Raw genomic sequence first — 20,698 nt, forward strand, 5'->3', positions numbered from 1 at the left:
CATTTGGACGCTGGTCCAGAATGTTATTATTATTATTATTATTATTATTATTGTTGTTGTTTTGTTGTTCTGGACCTCACCGCAAGATGCAAGACCACTACTTGATGGTAAATTACATCTGCAGCCATTGTCATTGCTGACAATGTGACCAGCACCATTGTCGCGCGTGGGTAGGCAAGTGCACGGGATTTCTGGTGATACGAATGAAATACTTCCATGCATTATTGACCTTATTATAGAGGTGAACAATTGCATGGTCAATTTAATTCCTATCTTTTATTTCAAAAGTGTTTAAATTTTTATTTACATGCACAAGATAATCTACTGTAATCTAACTTTAAGATCTCCAAAGGAAAAGATGACTCTTGAAAACGAACCCAGGAACGATTAAAATGGTTGGTTTATGATCAGAAACAAGTACATTATGAACAGTAAAATCAATAAAATTGGTCTCAACTCCTTTTTCATCCCACTGCCGTTAAGTTGACTCCCCCACCCTTAAAAAAAGAAGGCATACTTCTTTATGTTTAAAGGAGATTCCAAATACCATTGTTCATGTCTGTTGCCTTCAGTTTTAGGATATAAGTATCCCCATAAAAAGAATTCACTTTTTTTCACTTCCTTTCACACCCCCCCTTAAGTGAATTTTCCAGAAAAAATACTTGTTTTTTTTATTAGTGAAGGATCTTCTAAATACCAATTATCACAACTGTAACATCTTCAGTTTTTAAGATATATGTCCTCATAAAAGGAATTCAACTCCTTCCTGCCCCCTCAAGATGATTTTCCCCCAAAAATGTGTTTTTCTTTGGAGATCCAAATACCAATTTTCACGTCTGTAACAACTTCAGTTTTTATTAGATATTAGTATCCTCATACAATTAATTTTTCAATTCTTTCACCCCCCTTCATTGGATTGTCCAAAATCAAAGGAATACGTGTTTTTTTTACTTTTAAAGCAGATTCCAAATACCAATTTTCACGTCTGCAACATCTTTCATTTTTGAGATAATAGTATCTTCATACAAATAATTTAACTAATTTTTCAATTCTCCACCCCCCCCTCCCCGTCCCGGCCCCTTAAGTGGATTTCCGAAAACAAATAATAGGTATTTCTTTATTTTTAAAGGAGATTCCAAATACCAAATTTCACGTCTGTAACATCTTCAGTTTTTGAGATATCACTATCCTAATAAAATAATTTGTCCGAAAACAAAAATACATGTTTCTTTATTTTTAGTAGGGATAAACATACCATTTTTCACTTCTGTAACTTTAAGTTTTTGAGATATACTGTAGACATGCTCATTTCAAAATTTCACTCCCTGTTTAGTTCCCCTTAAAAGGAGTTTCCGAAAACAAATCACCTATATTTCTTTACTTTTACAGGAGATTCCAAATACCAATTTTTATGTCTGTAACATTTTACGTTTCTGAGATATACTGTAGATTTAGTCTTTCTTAAAATTCACCCCATTTGTCACTCCTGTTTAACCCCCATTAATTGTATTTTCCAAAAACAAAAAAACTATGTGTTTCTTTATTTTTAAAGGAGATCCCAAATACCAATTTAAGTATCCTCATTAAAGGCATTCAACCAATTTTTCACCCTTTTTCACCCCTCCTAGTGGGATTTTCCAAAAACAAAAATTACATGTTTCTTTATTTTTAAAGGAGATTCTAAATAACAATTTTAAAATCTGTAAACTTTTAAAGTTTTGAGATATAGTTATACTCATTTTAAAAATTCACCCCCCTTTTCACCCCCTTAACGATGGAATATCCAAAAATCCTCCCTTAGCAAGCACCTACATTGTAATATAAATGTATCCTCAAAATTTCATTTCTTTATGTCCGGTAGTATTGGCTCGGCGATGATGAATGTGTCAGTCAGTCAGTCAGTCAGTCAGTCAGTCAGTCAGTCAGTCAGTCAGTCAGTCAGTCAGTCAGTCAGTCAGTCAGTCAGTCCGGACATGTTATTTTATATATATATATTAAAGAGGTCCACTATCTTATTAACTTGTTCATCATTGATAAGTTTGATAACTTCAGATGAAATCTCATTAGAGCCCAAAGCTTTTCTGTCTTTTAATTGATTTATGGCATGAGTTACTTCCGATTTCAAAAATATTGGCCCATCTGTGTATTTATGATTGACATGTACTTGTGGTCGGTTATCAAAAAAGAGGTCTGTAATATATTTATTTCTCCCATGTTTTGAGTCTGTCAATATGATTTATAATAGATTTACCAAAGTTATCTTCTAAAAAGAAATGGGGCATCTTCCACCTGAAGGTCCCAGTTACTTCTTTGATGACTTCATGCATATTAAAGACATCATGCTTTTCATTGAGAGTCACTATAGTTTTACATTTTCCATTCATCCAATCCTGTTTGGCTTTTCTAATTTCTCTTCGAACTTGATTATTAATCTGCTGATATTGATCCTTGTTGGATTTAACACTCCTGTGTTTTCCCATCAAATCTAGTACAGTATGTGTTCTGTCATCCATTTCTTCTTCTTGTTTCTACTGTCTGGCTGGAGGTGTTTTTTGCTTACTGTCAGGAGAGTGGTTCTTATTTTCTTTCATTGGTTCTCTACCTCTTGACTGTTAAATGCTGGTTGCTTCAGTTCTTCAGTGAGTTCATGAGCAAGTTATTGTTTTATTTGACAATTTCTTATTTTCCTCGCATCTGTTCTGCTTGAATGATTGTTTTTTTTTGCAAAACTTTTAATCTCATTTGTTCATCAGCAACTAGTGGGTTATGATCGGAACCTACATCTATCCCTGGATATGTATTAACCCTTTTAATGAAGTTCCTGAATCTCTTATTGATAAGGATATAATCAGTCTGATTGCATTTTGGAATGTCATGCTCATTATCAGCTGGTGAAATCCAAGTGTACAGTCTATGGTCTGGAAGTTGGTACCATGTATTAGTGATGACCATCTCATTCTCTTGACAGAACTGATAACCTGTTTCCATGATAATTGGATTCGCCAGGTCCCCAATTTCCCACCAAATCTCCACGCTGTCCTCTTCCAATCTTTGCATTGTATTCTCCCATTATTATTGTTACATTATCACTTTTTGTTGCTTTCATGATGTTTGCAAGTCTTTGTAAAAGTTCTCCACCTCATTATCATATTTTTTATCTGCTGTGGGAGCATATACTTATATTTGATCTGGAAAGGGTGAGCATGTATTTGTAAGAGCATAAGTCGATATGATATTGGAACAAAATTGGTGACATGTTTCACAATTTCTGACTTCACAAATATTGCTACACCATTACGGTGATTTTTATCAGTGTCAGGACTGCCAGAGTAATATAAATTCCCATCATCTCTTTTGCATGTACCTCTGCCTGGCCATCTTACCCCAAGAACATCAATCTTTAACCTTTTCATTTCTTTAATTGTATTGTCAAGTTGGCCAGCCATGAACAAACTCCTCACATTCCATGTTGCTAATCTCATGTTAGATGTCACTTCATTGAACTGGGAGATTCTTAGCACCCCCTGCCCGTTTAAAGGGCTGCCCGAGAACTAGGGGCCTCTGCCTGATTAACTCTACCCATAATGACATCCTGGGCAGAATATAACCAGAGTGGTTTCCCATTGGTCTCTACAATTGGTGGAGATTATTTATTCATGTCAGGGGTACTTACAATGATTTAAGTTAATATGATAATAATGCACAATATGTACATAATACATGAACAATATAACATTGAATTGACGGTACATTTATACTATTGCCGCCCAGAAGTTAGCAACATCGATTGCATTTGGTGTAGCACAAATCAGGTCTTCCAGAGTACATGATGTTGGACACTGACTACATTGGAGCAGGTGGGAGGACAGCTGCACTTCACCACATTCACGTAGCAGTGACTCTGTAAAAAAAACCTCATTTCATTAATTTATTCTTGCATTTAGAAACACCTGACTGTAATCTATTGAGCGATCTCCATGTGGTCCATTTCTCTGTGTATCCAGCGGGAAGTTTTTCACAGGGTGTGAGCTCTCCCTCAGGGCTGTTAAACCTTACATTCCAGAGATTAGTTTGGGAATGCTGTGGTGTCCGGACAAGAGCCTGTGTTGTTCTGAGGAAGATGTTCCTTGATTTTAGTCGTGGGGTTTCTGGTTGATATCCATGTAAAGAATGTGCTTGAGAAGTTTGCACCTTGTACATCTCATGTTTTGCCGCTACCTCTCTGCGAATGTCAGGAGATGCAATATCAGTAAAGCAATAAAGCTTGTCAAGCGGAGTGGGCTTTAAGCACCTGCTGATGATCCAACAAGTATCTTTTTCTTTTTGCTAGTTGTTTTACGTCGCACCGACACAGATATGTCTTATGGTGACGATGGGACAGGAAAGGGCTAGGAGTGAGAAGGAAGGGGCTGTGGTCTTAATTAAGGTGCCCCAGCATTTGCCTGGTGTAAAAATGGGAAACCACAGAAAACCATTTTCAGGGCTGCTGACAGTGGGGTTCGAACCTACTATCTCCCGAATACTGGATACTGGCCGTACTTAAGCAACTGCAGCTATTGAGCTCGGTGACCAACAAGTATCGTATGGCATGACTAGTTCGAGACCACACTGGACTTGCATATTCCCCTGCAGAGTAACATAGTGCAAGGAAAGATGTTCTTACAGTGCTAGGATTAGCTCCCCATGTTGTGCATGTTAACTTCCTTACAACATTGCTTCTGGCTGCCACTTTTTGTTTGGTATTCAGGCAATACCTCCTCTAAGTTAGAGCATGATCGAGGGTGATTCCTAGATATTTTGGAGTTGTGTAGTATTCTAGAGGGGCTGCCTGGCCAAGGCGGTAAAGGCGTGCTCTGTTCGCCCGGAAGTACGTGGGTTTGAATCCCCGTCAGGAAGTCGTAAAATTTAAGAAACGAGATTTCCACTTCCGGAGGTGCATATGGCCCTGAGGTTCACTCAGCCTACACCAAAATGAGTACCAGGTTATTTTTTCTGGGGGCAAAGGCGGCCGGGCATAGAGCTAACCACTCTACCCCATCACGTGCCGAGGTTAACAATGGTGGAAGCCTTTACCTTCCACTCCTCCAAGGGCCTTCATGGCCTGTATGGAGGTTTTTGTAGTATTCTAGTGCGATTCCTTCCCAGGTAATGTTAAGGGTTCTTGATGCCTGTCTGTTTTAAGGTGGAAAGTGCAAATCTGTGTTTTACTGGGATTTGGTCTCAGGTGGTTCTCCCTATCATAGTCAGACAATTCTGTCAGTGCCTTAATAAGTGTCTGTTCAACATTTTCAAAATAATGAGCTTGGGCAAGTATGGCACAATCATCTGCATAGATGAAACTCTGCATTCCCTCAGGTAATGGTTGATCATTAGTATAAATGGCAAACAGTGCTGGAGCAAGCACACTACCCTGGGGTAATCCATTCCTCTGTGATCTCCATCTGCTTCTTTGTCCTTGAAATTCAACAAAGAATCTTCTATTTTCAAGGATATTTCTTACGAAGCAAGTTAGTTGATAATCTTTGGTAGCATTATGAAGTTTCATAATAAGTAGTCTGTGATTTATTGTATCATAAGCCGCTGTTAGATCAATAAATACAGCTCCTGTAATCTCTTTCCTTTCAAAACCATCTTCTATGAGCTGTGTTAGTTTCAACACCTGAGACATGCAACTCTTCCCTGATCTGAATCCAGCCTGTTGTGGTATGTAGACTGCCTCTAGCTTGTCTGTTATTCTGTTTAGAACGAGCCTTTCAAGAACTTTGTACAAATGACAGAGGAGAGAGACAGGATGGTAACTTCTAGGATCATCCTTACCCTTTTCTGGTTTATGAATAGCTATAACTTTAGCTTTCCTCCAAAGTTTAGGAATCTTACAAGACTGGACACAGTTGTTCATCAGATCTAGCAACCAACACTTAGTTATCAGCCCAAAGTTCTTAATCTGCTCAACTCTTATATCATTAAGGCCGGCAGCCTTCCCATTTTGACATTTACTCAGGGCGAGATCTAATTCAGACAGAGGAAAGGGTCGTAGCAAGGTAGTAGTTTCTTGGTCAGGTTGTCTTTCAAATGACTTCCTACTGGACTTGATTGTAGAAAGTGGTTTCCCATTTTCTAGGAGGTGATGGGCAATTTGATCAGCTCGAACATTCACATACATATTTCCCTATGAAGGGTCATTATTCAGTTGTCTTAGAAGTCTCCAAGCCTCTTGGCTGCTCCTGCTCATATCACATTCCGCCATCAATTTTTCCCCACTGTTTCTCTTTATCTCAGAGATTGAGGAGAGAACTGATCTTGCTGTGTGAGGTGTTTCCTCACTAAATGTATTTTCATCATCGTTAAATATACTCCTCGAGCAGTGTAACTGTTGATGTCACACCCTGAAGATAGGTCGTCCTGCAACCTCTAGGAATACATGCTTGAGAAGAGATTGTAACAAGCTCAACAAATTAATCATAAGTATCAGGTAAGGGCATGATTGCTTGAACTTTTCCATCCAACATTTCCAAGAGTTTCTGCCAATCTGCCTTCTTGAAGTTATACCTTCTTCTGACCAGTTTCTTGGGGTCTTATGATAGGGAAAAAGTCGACACATTATCATCGTTCTGTGCTGTGTGCTGGGGATAGGAGAACACTCTAATTTGTTGCATTGTTGTGCTATGTTTTCACTTATAAAGAGGAGATCAGGGTTGTACCCTCATTGCCACCTTCCACTATTGAAGGAAGAAGGTAGTTTACTATCATGAATGAGGGAGAGAGAGTTGGTTTCAGCCTATGATAGAACAACTTCATTGGTAGGAGTGTTAGCACCATCAACTGTTTTCAGAGTTCCAATTAAAGAGCAAGATGGATCGCAGATCTCTTTTATTCCCATGCAGAAGTTCCACAGGTCTCTCGTATCAGGAAATCTTTGAAGTTCTACAGCCTTCTCCTGCCACCAGTTGTTCTTCATTTCTCTTATTTGAGTCTGACACTTCTGTTACTGATCTTGAAACACAGGTTTCTTCATGCTGGATGATGGATCTTGAAGAAGGGATAGTGGGCTTCCCGTTTGGCACTGAAAAGGCTCAGAATTTCTTTGTTGTTGTCCTCGAGCCAGTCTTGCCTCTTTCTTTTCTCACAGCCGATGATTTCCTCAGCTGACTCAATGATAGTCCTTTGGAGTATTGACCATTCTTGCTCAACATCATTCATTCATACTGTATTTTTGCCAATCGGTTCATGATTGCATTTTGGAAGTCTGACGATGTAGATTTATCTGACAATTTGAAAGTGGCAAGGGCTTTCTTGGGTGATGCATAGTTGGTTTCCAATGGAAGGAGATTCTGATTCAACAGATCAGAAGTTTGTGATCTGTCCAACAGTCATCAATACTCCTTGCAGTCTTGGTAAGGAGAACATCTTTCTTGTCACACTGTCGGGTGATGATGTAGTCGAGAACGTGCCAGTGCTGAGATCATAGTTGCATCCATATGGTCTTGTAATGGTTATATATGCAAAACTGAGTGTTAGTGATGAACAGCTCATTTTCTGCACACAGGCCGAGAAGTAGCAGTCCATTGGCATTACAATTACCAGAACAATATTTGCCCATTACATTTCCCCACAACTGACTATCCCTTCCCACTCTGTCATTGAGGCCTCCAGCAATTTGTCTGACAGTGCTGCTATCTTGGTGATGATGGAGATCATTTGTAGTAGGAATGGTTCTTAGTTTCTTCATCAGCTTTTAAAGTGCAGAGATGAGTGTGATGAACTAACAGCACATCAATAACTTCAAGGGCTTTTGTGAAGATGAACAGCAGAACAGTGAGTGGACAGCAGAAATGAGACAGGCTGCTGAAGAGAGAATACAATGATACTGGGCTGCAAATAACTGTATGGCACATTCTGTACAACATTGTGATTCACTGGAATGAGCTCTGAAGCTGTAAAATATCTTATTGAATATCCTCTTCTGCAGCACTAGAATCAAAAAAGGTACAATAGGTTTTTTTATGATCTTGTCCTTTCCCATGTTTTGCTATGTTGTTAAATCCACCATGGCCAACACTAAAATGTCTTATTGCATAATTTACAGAAAGCATTGTAAATGTTGAGTGCGTCACTACACACAGATGACTGGTTCATTTCTCATTCGTTTCATTTGTTTTCAACCTTTCTTCTGAAATGTTACTTCTTTTACAATTAACGTCAGACTCATCTTCACAGGGATCAGAATTATTACTGTGTGAACTTGAATCCATTTCCCTGATTTATTTACTCTTAAAAATTGCAGCTATTGTAACAGCACATGTGCAATTATCAAATAGCTTTCAACAATTACTGCTGTCACTCAATGATCAGCAAGTCAGATTTTGGAGGACAAAGTAAGCTTGATTATTGCATAATTGTCAGTCAGTGAAAGTTCCGAGTGCACATTAAATAGTTCTGTGGCAACGAGACTGAAATTTGGGTAACACTACATCAGAAATATTAATTTTGAAAAATATGAAGACGCTCAAAAGAACCTACGAAAATTGTGGGACAGTTACAAAATACCTCCAAAATGCGGAATGGTTAGTCACCCTACCTTACCTTGACAGCTTTCACCCCAGTTCTGCCAAACTCTGCATGCCCTGTACAGCCTAATGACCTTTCAGTCCTAAAAGCATATTGACCCACTGACAGCTTTACCAGCCTCTGCCCTCTTTCTGCCTTTTTTTCTTGGTTTCTTCACATGTGAATGGTACCATATATGTCTTATGATATTAACAAGATCAGCATTACCTGTACCATAACCTCACAACATTATAGTTAAATCCATCAAATATCACAGCTATTATTTAATCAATTCAATTGAAGCTTTTCTGTATTCTAACTGTATCCTGTCCACATAACTATAGAAGAACATTGAATCAACACAGCAACTGTGATGTCAGTATCACAAATGCTCTTGCTTCCTCAATCCTGCCTTTGATGTAGAGTTCTTTCCTTAAGTTGTCAACTATTTACCCAGATTGTTCCTTTTAAGAACTTTTATGTTACATACAAGGGACTCCAGATCAGATCCAGGTCTTGAAAGTTCCAGCTTGGCTACCCTTGTCTATCATTTTGTTCTACACAAACCTTGAACTCACAGTAGCTAGTCTAAGAGTGCCTATCACCTCACCGTTTACATATTCTGTTTTCACAAATGCAAAGTACTTCAGTTGGTGTACTAAGGCTTCTGTCCTAACCCTTGCCAAAAATAATTATAGTTACATACATTACAAAGTACACTAAAATAGCACAGATTTTAATATTATTAACAAGCACTTCAGTATGTAAAGTTGAAGATGTGTTTCCAATAAGAACTTTTGTTTTGTTTTCCAGCAGCCTGCAATTGAGAGTATTAGAAATAGGAGACTGTCTAACTGGAACAAAAATACATCTGAAAACTATAGAATGGATGCATCCATCAGTTTACTAGAAATGCTTGAAGGAGATTCTTATCATGCAGATGAATATCATGAAGCTCATGACGTAGAACAAAAAAGTTCTTTTCAATCCCAACATAATCCTAATGAGTAAGTAATCTTCTTTTATATATATATATTGCTAGCCTATGGACCATTCTGTACTAATGCATTGGACACTGGACATTGTTAGATTCTGGACCATCCAGAATGTGGGTCCAGAATTAAATACCAGTAATGACTTGGAGTGTGGGAGTAGGCAGTTCAAAATATTTCATCAGAACATTCAATGTCTTAAAATTTTAGAATTCCAAGTAATTTTAAATTCAGTACAGGATGTTATGTTTATCTGTTTGGATGAACATTGGTGTAATAATGATGAACTTGAACTCATTAATATTGAAGGCTATTATCTGGCAAGTAATTACAGTTGGGTTAATAAAGAGTATGGGGGAGTTTGTATTTTTGTTAAGTCAGGACTTGAATGTAAAGAAAGGAAGAATCTTGAAGTGCATAATTCTGAATTAGAACTTGAACTAACTTCAGTGGAATTTAAGCTTTCCTATGGTAAAAGAGTAATTCTGTTAACTGTGTACCGTTCACTGGATGCTGATGTGGAGATTTCCTTAGGAAAATTAAATCAAGTCCTTCATAACATTTTCGGTAGGAACAGCAGCACAGAAGTAATACTGAGTGGTGATTTTAACATAGATTTTGCTGAAGAAAACCTTCCATCAACATCACAACTACTGCATGTTCTTCAAAGCTGTAATCTAAAACACTTCATTTTTACACCCACCCGGATAACTGCCACCTCAACTACAACGATAGACAACATTTGTATTAATTACCAATGTTCTAAAATGCAAGCATCCAATATAAATTTTGGATTATCAGATCATCATGCTCAAATTTTGCAACTAGAAATTGAGAATGCTAACAACCATTCAACCAAAATGAAGCAAGCACAATTAACTCGTTTTTTATCTGCAGCTGCATGTGGCAGTTTCATTGAAAGTCTTAAACTTCAGACCTGGGCTCCAGTAACATTTGGTCATAGCATTGACCAAAAGTATAGAACCTTTTTAAGCATTTTTTAAATGCAATTTGAATTACATATTCCAAAAAAACTTACAGTAATTAATGAAACTTAAAAAAAGCCATGGATCACAAAGGGTATATGGATTTCAAGTCAAAAATTTAAATTACTAAGTAGATTAGCACAGCAGAGTTGTGACCAGGTTTTTTGTAAGTATGTTAAAACTACAAATCAGTCTATCGAAGAGTTCTTAGGGCGGCTAAGATAAGAGTCGTGCAATACCGGTAAATCACGAACCATATGAAATGTAATCAAGGGAGAAACCAACAGACACACAGTTGGAAATAAAGATGCTGCCATAAAAAATGATAAGGGAATACAAATGAATGACCCTCACCATTTGGCTAATTATATAAATGATTTATTTTTATCCCTATAGGCAGTTGTGTTTATGTTTCGTAGATCTAGAGAAAGCATATGACAGGGTACCGAGGGAAAAGATGTTCGCCGTACTGGGTGACTATGGAATTAAAGGTAGATTATTAAAATCTATCAAAGGCATTTATGTTGACAATTGGGCTTCAGTGAGAATTGATGGTAGAATGAGTTCTTGGTTCAGGGTACATACAGGAGTTAGACAAGGCTGTACTCTTTCACCTTTGCTGTTCGTAGTTTACATGGATCATCTGCTGAAAGGTATAAAATGGCAGGGAGGGATTCAGTTAGGTGGAAATGTAGTAAGCAGTTTGGCCTATGCTGACGACTTGGTCTTAATGGCAGATTGTGCCGAAAGCCTGCAGTGTAATATCTTGGAACTTGAAAATAGGTGCAGTGAGTATGGTATGAAAATTAGCCTCTCGAAGACTAAATTGATGTCAGTAGGTAAGAAATTCAACAGAATTGAATGTCAGATTGGTGATACAAAGCTAGAACAGGTCGATAATTTCAAGTATTTAGGTTGTGTGTTCTCGCAGGATGATAATATAGTAAGTGAGATTGAATCAAGGTGTAGTAAAGCTAATGCAGTGAGCTCGCAGTTGCAATCAGCAGTATTCTGTAAGAAGGAAGTCAGCTCCCAGACGAAACTATCTTTACATCGGCCTGTTTTCAGACCAACTTTGCTTTACGGGAGCGAAAGCTGGGTGGACTCAGAATATCTTATTCATAAGTTAGAAGTAACAGACATGAAAGTAGCAAGAATGATTGTTGGTACAAACAGGTGGGAACAATGGCAGGAGGGTACTCGGAATGAGGAGATAAAGGCTAATTTAGGAATGAACTCAATGGATGAAGCTGTATGCATAAACCGGCTTCGGTGGTGGGGTCATGTGAGGCGAATGGAGAAGGATAGGTTACCTAGAAGAATAATGGACTCTGTTATGGAGGGTAAGAGAAGTAGAGGGAGACCAAGACGATGATGGTTAGACTCGGTTTCTAACAATTTAAAGATAAGAGGTATAGAACTAAATGAGGCCACAACGCTAGTTGCAAATCGAGGATTGTGGCGACGTTTAGTAAATTCTCAGAGGCTTGCAGACTGAACGCTGAAAGGCATAACAGTCTATAATGATAATGTGTGTGTGCGTGTGCGTGTGTGTGTTTTTTTTTTTTTTTTATCGCTACCATACAAACTTGAAAATGCAAATAAATCAGATGTATTACCAGAACTCACAACCTTTGTGCAAAACTCTATGCCATTAACTCCAGTAACAGAATTGGAAGTTCTTAAAATCATACAGTCTTTGAAGAATAAAACTTCCACAGGTGTAGATGAAATTCACACAAAACTCATTAAAAAATGTGAAGAAAGGGGCACAAGATCAAGAGATATGGAGGTCACAAATTATATCAGACTGGAGTTAGAGGAATTGTTAATGACTGGTTTAGATCATACCTGGATAAACGATCATGGCGATTGGACCTGCCGAATGGCAGAACAACCTATGATGATATGATGATATCTGGTACAGCCTTTATCTTATCTCATCAATGAATCTTTTTCTAGTGGTCAGTTTTCTAATCTCCTATAAATAGCTAAAGTTATTCCAGTCTTTAAAAGTGGAAACTTACATGATTTACATAATTACAGACCAATATCAATACTTACTGTTATTTCAAAAATATTTGAATGTGCTATGAAAGATCAGCTTACTAAATTTTTAATCAAATATAACTTGTTAAATAATGCACAACACGGGTTCAGAACTGGCAGAAGTACTTTGTCTGCTGTATCACATTTTACACAGTTGGTTGTAAAAATGCTCTTGATAATGATGAAACTGTAATAGGATTATTTCTTGAACTTTCAGAGGCATTTGATACTGTTGATTATGAAATATTGTTGCACAAATTATATCAGACTGGAGTTAGAGGAATTGTTAATGACTGGTTTAGATCATACCTGGATAAACGATCCCAGTTTGTTGAAATTACACATTGTTACAGTAAAGGGCATAATGAGACATATCACTCGCAGGTAAAAAACATAGACTTAGGTCTTCCGCAGGGTAGTATCTAAGTGAATGATCTTCCTCACAATAATCAAGTAGAAACTGCAGTCCTGTATGCTGAGGATACAAACATAATTATTAATAATCCTGACCCTATGTCTATAGAAACTGCAGCAACTACAGTCCTGTCTAGGTTAGAATCATAGTTCTGGGAAAACAAATTAACATTGAACCTAAAAAAGACTAAATACATGGAATTCAAGGCATCTAACTACTATGACAAAACTGAAAAAAAAACAACACCACAACCTTATACTAAATGCAAACGCAATTGAAAATACGTTGACCACAAAATTTTTAGGTGTCCATATAGATGAAAAATTAAGATGGGATTGTCATATTAAAAAAAATAGGGAAGTCTCTGAGTTCTGTCAATCAATCAATCAATCAATCAATCAATCAATCAATCAATCAATCAATCAATCCTGATCTGCATATAGGGCAGTCGCCCAGGTGGCAGATTTCCTATCTGTTGTTTTCCTAGTCTTTTCTTAAATGATTTCAAAGAAATTGGAAATTTATTGAACATCTCCCTTGGTTAGTTATTCCAATACCTAACTCCCCTTCCTATAAATGAATATTTGCCCCAATTTGTCCCCTTGAATTCCAACTTTATCTTCATATTGTGATCTTTCCTATTTTTGCCTTAAGGATTTTGTCCAATAGTTGTAGTGAAGAATATGTTAGAATATCATATTTTGGATATTTCCATTCAGTCATCACTTATGCTATTGGTCTTTGGGGTTGCTACAAATCAAATCTTGATGTTATTTTTCGAATACAGAAACGAGCTATCAGAATTATATCAAGACGTAACAGGTTAGATCACTGCAGACCATTATTTAAGAGACTAAGGATACTCCCAGTACCAAGCATATACATCATGCAATGCATTCTACACGTGAAAAAAAATATTGATCACTTCAGAAAGAATTTTGACAAACTCAATTACCAGACGCAAACAAGAAATAATATTTGTATCAAGCACAAGAGTAAAACCATTGCCTTGCGACATGTAGACTCTGTTGAAATCAGATTATATAATAAGCTTCCAAATAAGATTAAAGATATTAGTCCCGTCAGTTCATTTAACACAGTTTTAAAAAATCTCCTGCTGAGTAGCTGCTTCTATAGTGCAGAAGAATATACTGTATGATGAAGTGCCGTTACTTATTAACTTGTAAACGTTCTTAATATCTAGTACCGGTACATAGCCTTAAAAATAAGTTAATGTCACATTGATTATGTACGTATTATTAACACCACACTCCTGGATTTTTATTTTTATTTTGTCTTGTAAATATTGGTTATTAATATTATTAATTATTTAAAAAAATTAAGATGTGCTGTCCTAACATTGAGGTATTTGGTGTTTCTGTTTTTCTTTTTTTTCTTCTTTTTCACAATGTTCATTATTGTGCATATATTATTGTTAGTATTGGCATATTTCAAAATATGTAATTGTACAGTCTACGGAAGCTAAATAAATGAATGAATGAATTAATGAAACATTCTTCCTGACCTTGAATATGCTCTGACCAAATACAACTCCAATAAGATTATTATAATCAGTGATTTTTATCTTTCTCAGACCAGTTCAAAGTGTCACACAGCTCTTAGATTTTATGATGAGCAAAATTTTTCATAAGAATCTCACTCATCCAACAAGACCTAGCAGAAAAAACAATGATAGACATTTTTGTTATGAAATTTAATAGTAATTTGTTTTGTCACAGTCATGTACGAGTAAATAAGGAATGTCAGAGAGCATTGCACCTATTTCTGTGTGTGATATGCCACAAAATACTTGACATGCAAACCAGTGTCTCATTTTCTGCCCCTTGTTGTTTTCTTCTGGCAATATCAGTATCTTGCCTGAGATTCTTGTGAGATGGTAGCGATGGGGTAGGACAGGGTTAGGACTGGAAATGAAGCGATCACGGCCTTAATTAAAGTACAGCCCTAGTATTTGCCTGGTTTGTAGGTGGGAGACGATGGAACACCACCTTCAGAGCTGCTGACTGTGGGATTCGAATCCACAATTTCGCAAATGCAAGCTAACAGCTCCATCCCTGAACTGCATAACGTACTGACTTGGTGTATGAGCTTTAAAGGAAAATCTATAATAACTAATATTGCTAATAATTTCAGTGACCATAATATGTTATTTTTACATCTGAATATACTCACGCCATATACAGGGTCGTTCTTATAAACCCAGACCGAACGCACTGTGTTTGTACTCTGCGCTACAGCAGCTGCCTGAGCCCAACTTACGTCGCGCGCGGCCATCCTGCTTTAAGCGTGTATACAATCTTATATGAAATCTTGCCTTTCAAAAGAGGCTGGAAGTGTCATCCTACATAATGAGGGACTTCATAAACACCATTAGGACTTTCTGCACACCAATAGCGAGAGTTATGACTTTTCACATGACCCTTAAGATGAAACCAGGCCTCATTCGAAAAGAACACAAACTGTAGGTCGAATAAACGATCATTCAATGATGCAAGATACCACTCACAATATCTCACTCTTGTGGCTGGATCAGCAAGTTTTACACAATGGGCCCCTTGTATGGTTTGATCTGTAACAGCTTTGTAGCTCTGTGTGCAGAAGAAACCAAAAACCCCTACTTTTTGTGCTAATTTTGTGAGTGATTTATTCAGTGACCATTGAAGATTCGCACCAATGTCATCTAGCTTTTCCTCTGTTGAAACGGTTCATGTGTGTGCATGTTTTTATTGAGCACTGAGCCAGTAGTATCAAATTTATTTACAATTATGTGAAATCTGTGATCATGAAGATGGTTCATGGTGTGGGTTACTGTAGTCATGTCCTAGTTCGTGAACCATGGGCAACGGCTGAGTGGTTGAGTAAGCAGTCCTAAGAGTTGGGATACCAGTTGCTATGGAATGGGAGTGGGCATCTTGGACATATTCTGAGTCATGGCCCTCCTTGTGCTCAGGCGGCTAGGAAAATACAATCCACCGGTGGTCCATAACCCGTTAGAGGAGAGATCCTCACTTGGACTATGTGTAAGTAGGGTAGCATCCTGCTTCATGAATTTACTGAGAAGCAAGCCTGGGACCTACGGGAGTAACGGAGTACCACTCCCATTTGACAGGCGAGGGACTCCTTGGAAACAACTTGACGAACAAAATTTAATTTGATGGGGAGCTATAATAATAATATATTTTATTGCAGCCAATGGCCAAAAGATATTTACATTAATACACAGCACTAATCATCTCTGCAGAAGGCTATCATTGATTCGCGCCGACAAGTACAAATCATGGCATGATAACGTTCACAGCTCTTACCACAACGTTCACATACACAGTCCATGTCTGGTTGATGGAATTTCTTTGTTTTACACAGCTTATAATGAAATCCGTGTATTGCAAAGCATGTGATCAAGTGTCTGAGCTCATATCCTCCTCCTTGTCAGTCTTTGTAAATCATTGCGTCTGTCGAGTAAAATTTGCTCCATATGTCTCTCTTCTTTGCTCTTAATTTCTCTATGAGCTGTAGATATGTTGGTGTAGTTGGTAGCGGTAGGTGACAACGGAGATCCTCTATGTGGAAAGGTTTGCGAGTTAACTCATATACAAGCCTTGAAGGCGTATACTTCGAGACACATAGTGCCTTTTTCAGAAACATAGCTTTCACTTTTTCTAGTTGTTCGAACTGTTTCATTTTTAGGTGCGGCCATACAATTTCTAATCCATAGGTGATCACTGGTGACACTTTGAGGTCAAATAATTTCAGGGCTGTTTTGATAGACAAACTTATTTAAATTCTGTATGTCGTTGATGGCTCTGATTGCTGCATTTGTCCTGTCATTGATGTGGGTAGAGAAAACATTACCTCTAGTTTGTAGTGTGACTCCCAAATACTTGAAGTTCGATACATTTTTTAGAGGTCTCCCATGTATATGAAACTCTGATGCTTTACCCCCTTTCCTAAATGTTATTGATACTGTCTTTTCCTCATTTAACTGAAGTTTATTCTCTTCTGTCCACTTCACCAACGCGTCAAGTGACTCTTGCAGTTTCTCACTGGACCTCGAGGCAATCACGATATCGTCTGCATACATATATATGCTTGTTTCTTCAGGGATTACTTCTATAATGTCTGCCATAGCAATTATAAATAGTACTGGGCTTAGTGGATCCCCTTATAATACACCAGTGGTTTGTTGAATTGGGTTGGACTTCACTATTCCGTCACTAATTTCTATGCAGTTTGAGGCTAGTATGTTCTGAATTAGGCGTTTGAGACTTGAAGTATCTCATTAATCTGTCTAGTTTCTCCATTATGATTTTTCGGCTGATAGAGTCGAAGGCTTTGGTTAAGTTGACGAAAATGGTGTACAGCTTGCCTCCCGCTCTAGTTGTACCTGCTTCAATATCATCCAGTAGACACTTGATGGCCTGAATCATGTTCCTCCCTCTTCTAAAACTGAATTGTTCTTCTGGTAGTTTGGAATCGACTTCTCTAGTCAGGCACTGACATTAGAGTTTTGTTAGGATCTTTAGCATCGTACATTCAAGAGCAACACCTCTATAAGCATTTGGATCTTCAGTGCTTCCCTTTCCTTTTTATATCATTTTTTCTGTAGACTTTCTCCAGCTGCTTGGAATCGTTCCTTGCTTAAGACATTCATTCAAGACATATGTTATTGCTTCTTTTAGTGTCGGGAAAGCAATTTTGATGTGTTAATTGTAGATGTTATCCGGACTGCAAGCCTTATTATTCTTGGAGCTGTTTATAGCATCTTCTACTTCCTTGAATGTAAACCGTTCAGTGTCTAGGTCTTCTTCTCCCGTGGGTGTTTGAACTAGAATACTGCAAGAACGTGTCTCTCTTGTACTTAATTCGTGGCCCACATGATTCTCCCAAACCTCAATAGGAATATTTCGCGGATATTTTGGGCGTCTTGGGTTAAGAGCTTTATACGGCCATTGCTCTGCTTTTTCTATCAATCACCGGGCGAGTTGGCCGTGCGCGTAGAGGCGCGCGGCTGTGAGCTTGCATCCGGGAGATAGTAGGTTCGAATCCCACTTTCGGCAGCCCTGAAAATGGTTTTCCGTGGTTTCCCATTTTCACACCAGGCAAATGCTGGGGCTGTACCTTAATTAAGGCCACGGCCGCTTCCTTCCAACTCCTAGGCCTTTCCTATCCCATCGTCGCCATAAGACTTATCTGTGTCGGTGCGACGTAAAGCCCATAGCAAAAAAAAAATTTCTATCAATCTTTGTTCTTCCTGTTCCTGAAATAGCTTTTTCTCCTGCTTTATAAGTGCCTTATAGGTCCGTCACTTGTTGGTGTAATCTTCTAGTAGATTGGTGCTTGGGGCTTTAAGGGCTGCGTGCAGCGCTTTCAGTGCAGTCTTTCTTGCCATGTAGCAATTTCTCTTAAACCAAGGCTTTGCTTTCCTTTTAAATGTAGGCTCTGAAATGTCTGCACCTTGTAGTAAATCCTCTAGCTTGTTGGCTGCTTCCTCCAGGTTGCCTTCCACCACCATCTTCACAATTGCCTAGTTATCTGTCTCACATACTTTGTGCTGGAGGTATTTCCTCGATATCCTACGGGTTTCAATCTCCTCTTGATCATAATCACCTTTAATCAGAAGCATGGTTTCTACCATCTGATGTTTTCTTACTGGGTTTAGGATAATTTTCTGTCCTATTGGTTTTAGCTTACCCAGGTTTGTAAAGATCAGGTCTATGGTGCTGGTGCCATTATGATTATATATGTTTTGTCTTCGCTTCTATTAACCATGGATAATCCTTCTTCCAAGTATTCTAAGACTTCTCTTGATTTTTGCGAAGGAACATCTACTCTGCAGTTGAAGTCACCTGCAAGGATGATGCCGTCATTTCTGTTTGTTGTACTCAAGGCTGTGCCTATTTCATCTATCATTTGGAGAGAGTTGAAGTCTGGTTGGAAGTACGCACAAATTAAAATACACAGTTTAGTTTTTACTACTAAGACATTATTAGTTCTATGTATAGCTTTAAGGGCATGAATTTCAGCGTGAGGAGGCATGTGATTCCTCCTTTTGGTCTTCCTGTGAGTCCTTGTTCTGCTAGTACGTTAACTGTGTAATGCTTGTTTGCTGTCCACTCTGAGGTCAGGAAGGTTTCTAACATTATCACTGCGTCATAGTGATCAAAAATATCCTCTGGCTCTAAGTTGGCTACATTTAACAGGCCTTCAATGTTCCATAGTAATAGCTTCACTTCTGAGTCTCTCATTTGCCATGAAGTTTTACTGTCTATTTGAGCTGAAACGAAAGGGCCGAAAAATTATGTCCGTTGGCCAGAAAGCTGGCTCGTACACTTTATCTTTGCTTTCTAGAGGAATTCCGACCTTGAAGGCCTTATTTTCTCCTTTGGTTTGGAGTTCTTCACATTTAACTCCATCTTTGATCCCCTTGTCCACCAAATAGTCGATTACATCATTTGGAGTTATGTCCTGGTGTACTCGTCCTGTATAAATCCAAGCCATCCTGTCTGCCGCCCTTAGTTTTAAGTTGTTTTTGGATGTTATAGCTGTCCCTCTTTGTGTTCTTTGTGTCATTTTGAGTCTGGTATTTTCAGCTTTTGCAGGTTCCCTCCCATCGCTTCTCCAGGGGGCTTCATGCGGGCCTGCATCTGTATAGCCATCTGTATCTTTCCTTTCCCATCGTCTGATGACTCCCTTCTGAACTTCGTTAGCATCTTGTCTGGGTGTTGGTCTAAGTTGTCTCGTCATCTGAGAGACAATCCTATTTCTACCTTTGCTTGCGTCAGGCTTAAAACTACTGTTATCTTCTTCCATCATCTGGTAAACTTCCTCCCTCATCTGCGCTCCGTCTCGATTTCCACTTTTCCATGACTTATCATGATCGCCCTTCCCTTTCTTTTCATTTGTGTTGATCTTAGCAGCTACAGCGGACGTGTTTATAATTATCTGCTCAGCTGGGGAGATCTCATATGATCGTTTCATTATTCACTCTGTTTCTGCAATCTTGCGGCGGGGTGTGCTACTTCGTCCTCTGGCCTGGTCTCCTTTTCACTTATGTTCTTCCCTATATATACATAGGTGGTTTGAAAAGTTCTCGGAATGTACTAAAATTAAGTATCTTACCTCAGTGGAACTGCTTTTATTTTTCAACATAGTCTCCCTGTAGACTAATGCATTTGGTCCAGCGATGTTCCAATGCCTTGATCCTATCTCAAAAATGAGATTCCTCCAGGCCTGCAAAATACCTCTACAATTCGGCTGTCAGTTCTTCCCTTGTAGAAAATCACCGTCCACCGAGGAAAATTTTCAGCTTGGGGAATAAATGAAAATCTGATGGTGCCAAATCAGGCGAATAAGGTGGATGTGGCAACAATTCGTACCCCAGTTCATGAAGTTTTGCCGTGGCAATAACACTTGTGTGCAGCGGAGCATTGTCCTGATGAAAGATGACCTTTTTCCTTGCCAAACCAGGCCTTGTTTCACGTATCTTTTCCTGTAGTTGGTCTAGGAGGTTTACATAGTATTGCCCCATAATTGTTTGGCCAGTAGGAAGATAATCTATCAGCAGAATGCCTTTTGCATCCCAGAAAACTGAGGCCATGACCTTTCCGGCCAAACGCACCGCCTTTGCTTTCTTTGGTGGTGGTGAATCAGCATGTTTCCACTGCTTTGACTGCTGTTTTGTCTCTGGG

General features: G+C 38.4%; 1 protein-coding gene across 2 annotated transcripts in view; it reads left to right on the plus strand.

The window, feature by feature from the left end:
• Window positions 1-20,698, plus strand: part of LOC136867367 (uncharacterized) — a 123,735-nt gene that overhangs the window by 45,307 nt on the left and 57,730 nt on the right. For both annotated transcript variants that reach the window (XM_067144544.2, XM_067144545.2), the window contains one exon: window positions 9,361-9,554. In XM_067144544.2, coding sequence (XP_067000645.2) covers window positions 9,361-9,554 — 194 coding nt within the window. The remainder of the gene's footprint in view (window positions 1-9,360; window positions 9,555-20,698) is intronic.

The sequence above is a fragment of the Anabrus simplex genome, chromosome 3 (assembly GCF_040414725.1).
Source record: "Anabrus simplex isolate iqAnaSimp1 chromosome 3, ASM4041472v1, whole genome shotgun sequence".
NCBI classification, from domain to species: Eukaryota; Metazoa; Arthropoda; class Insecta; order Orthoptera; family Tettigoniidae; genus Anabrus; species Anabrus simplex.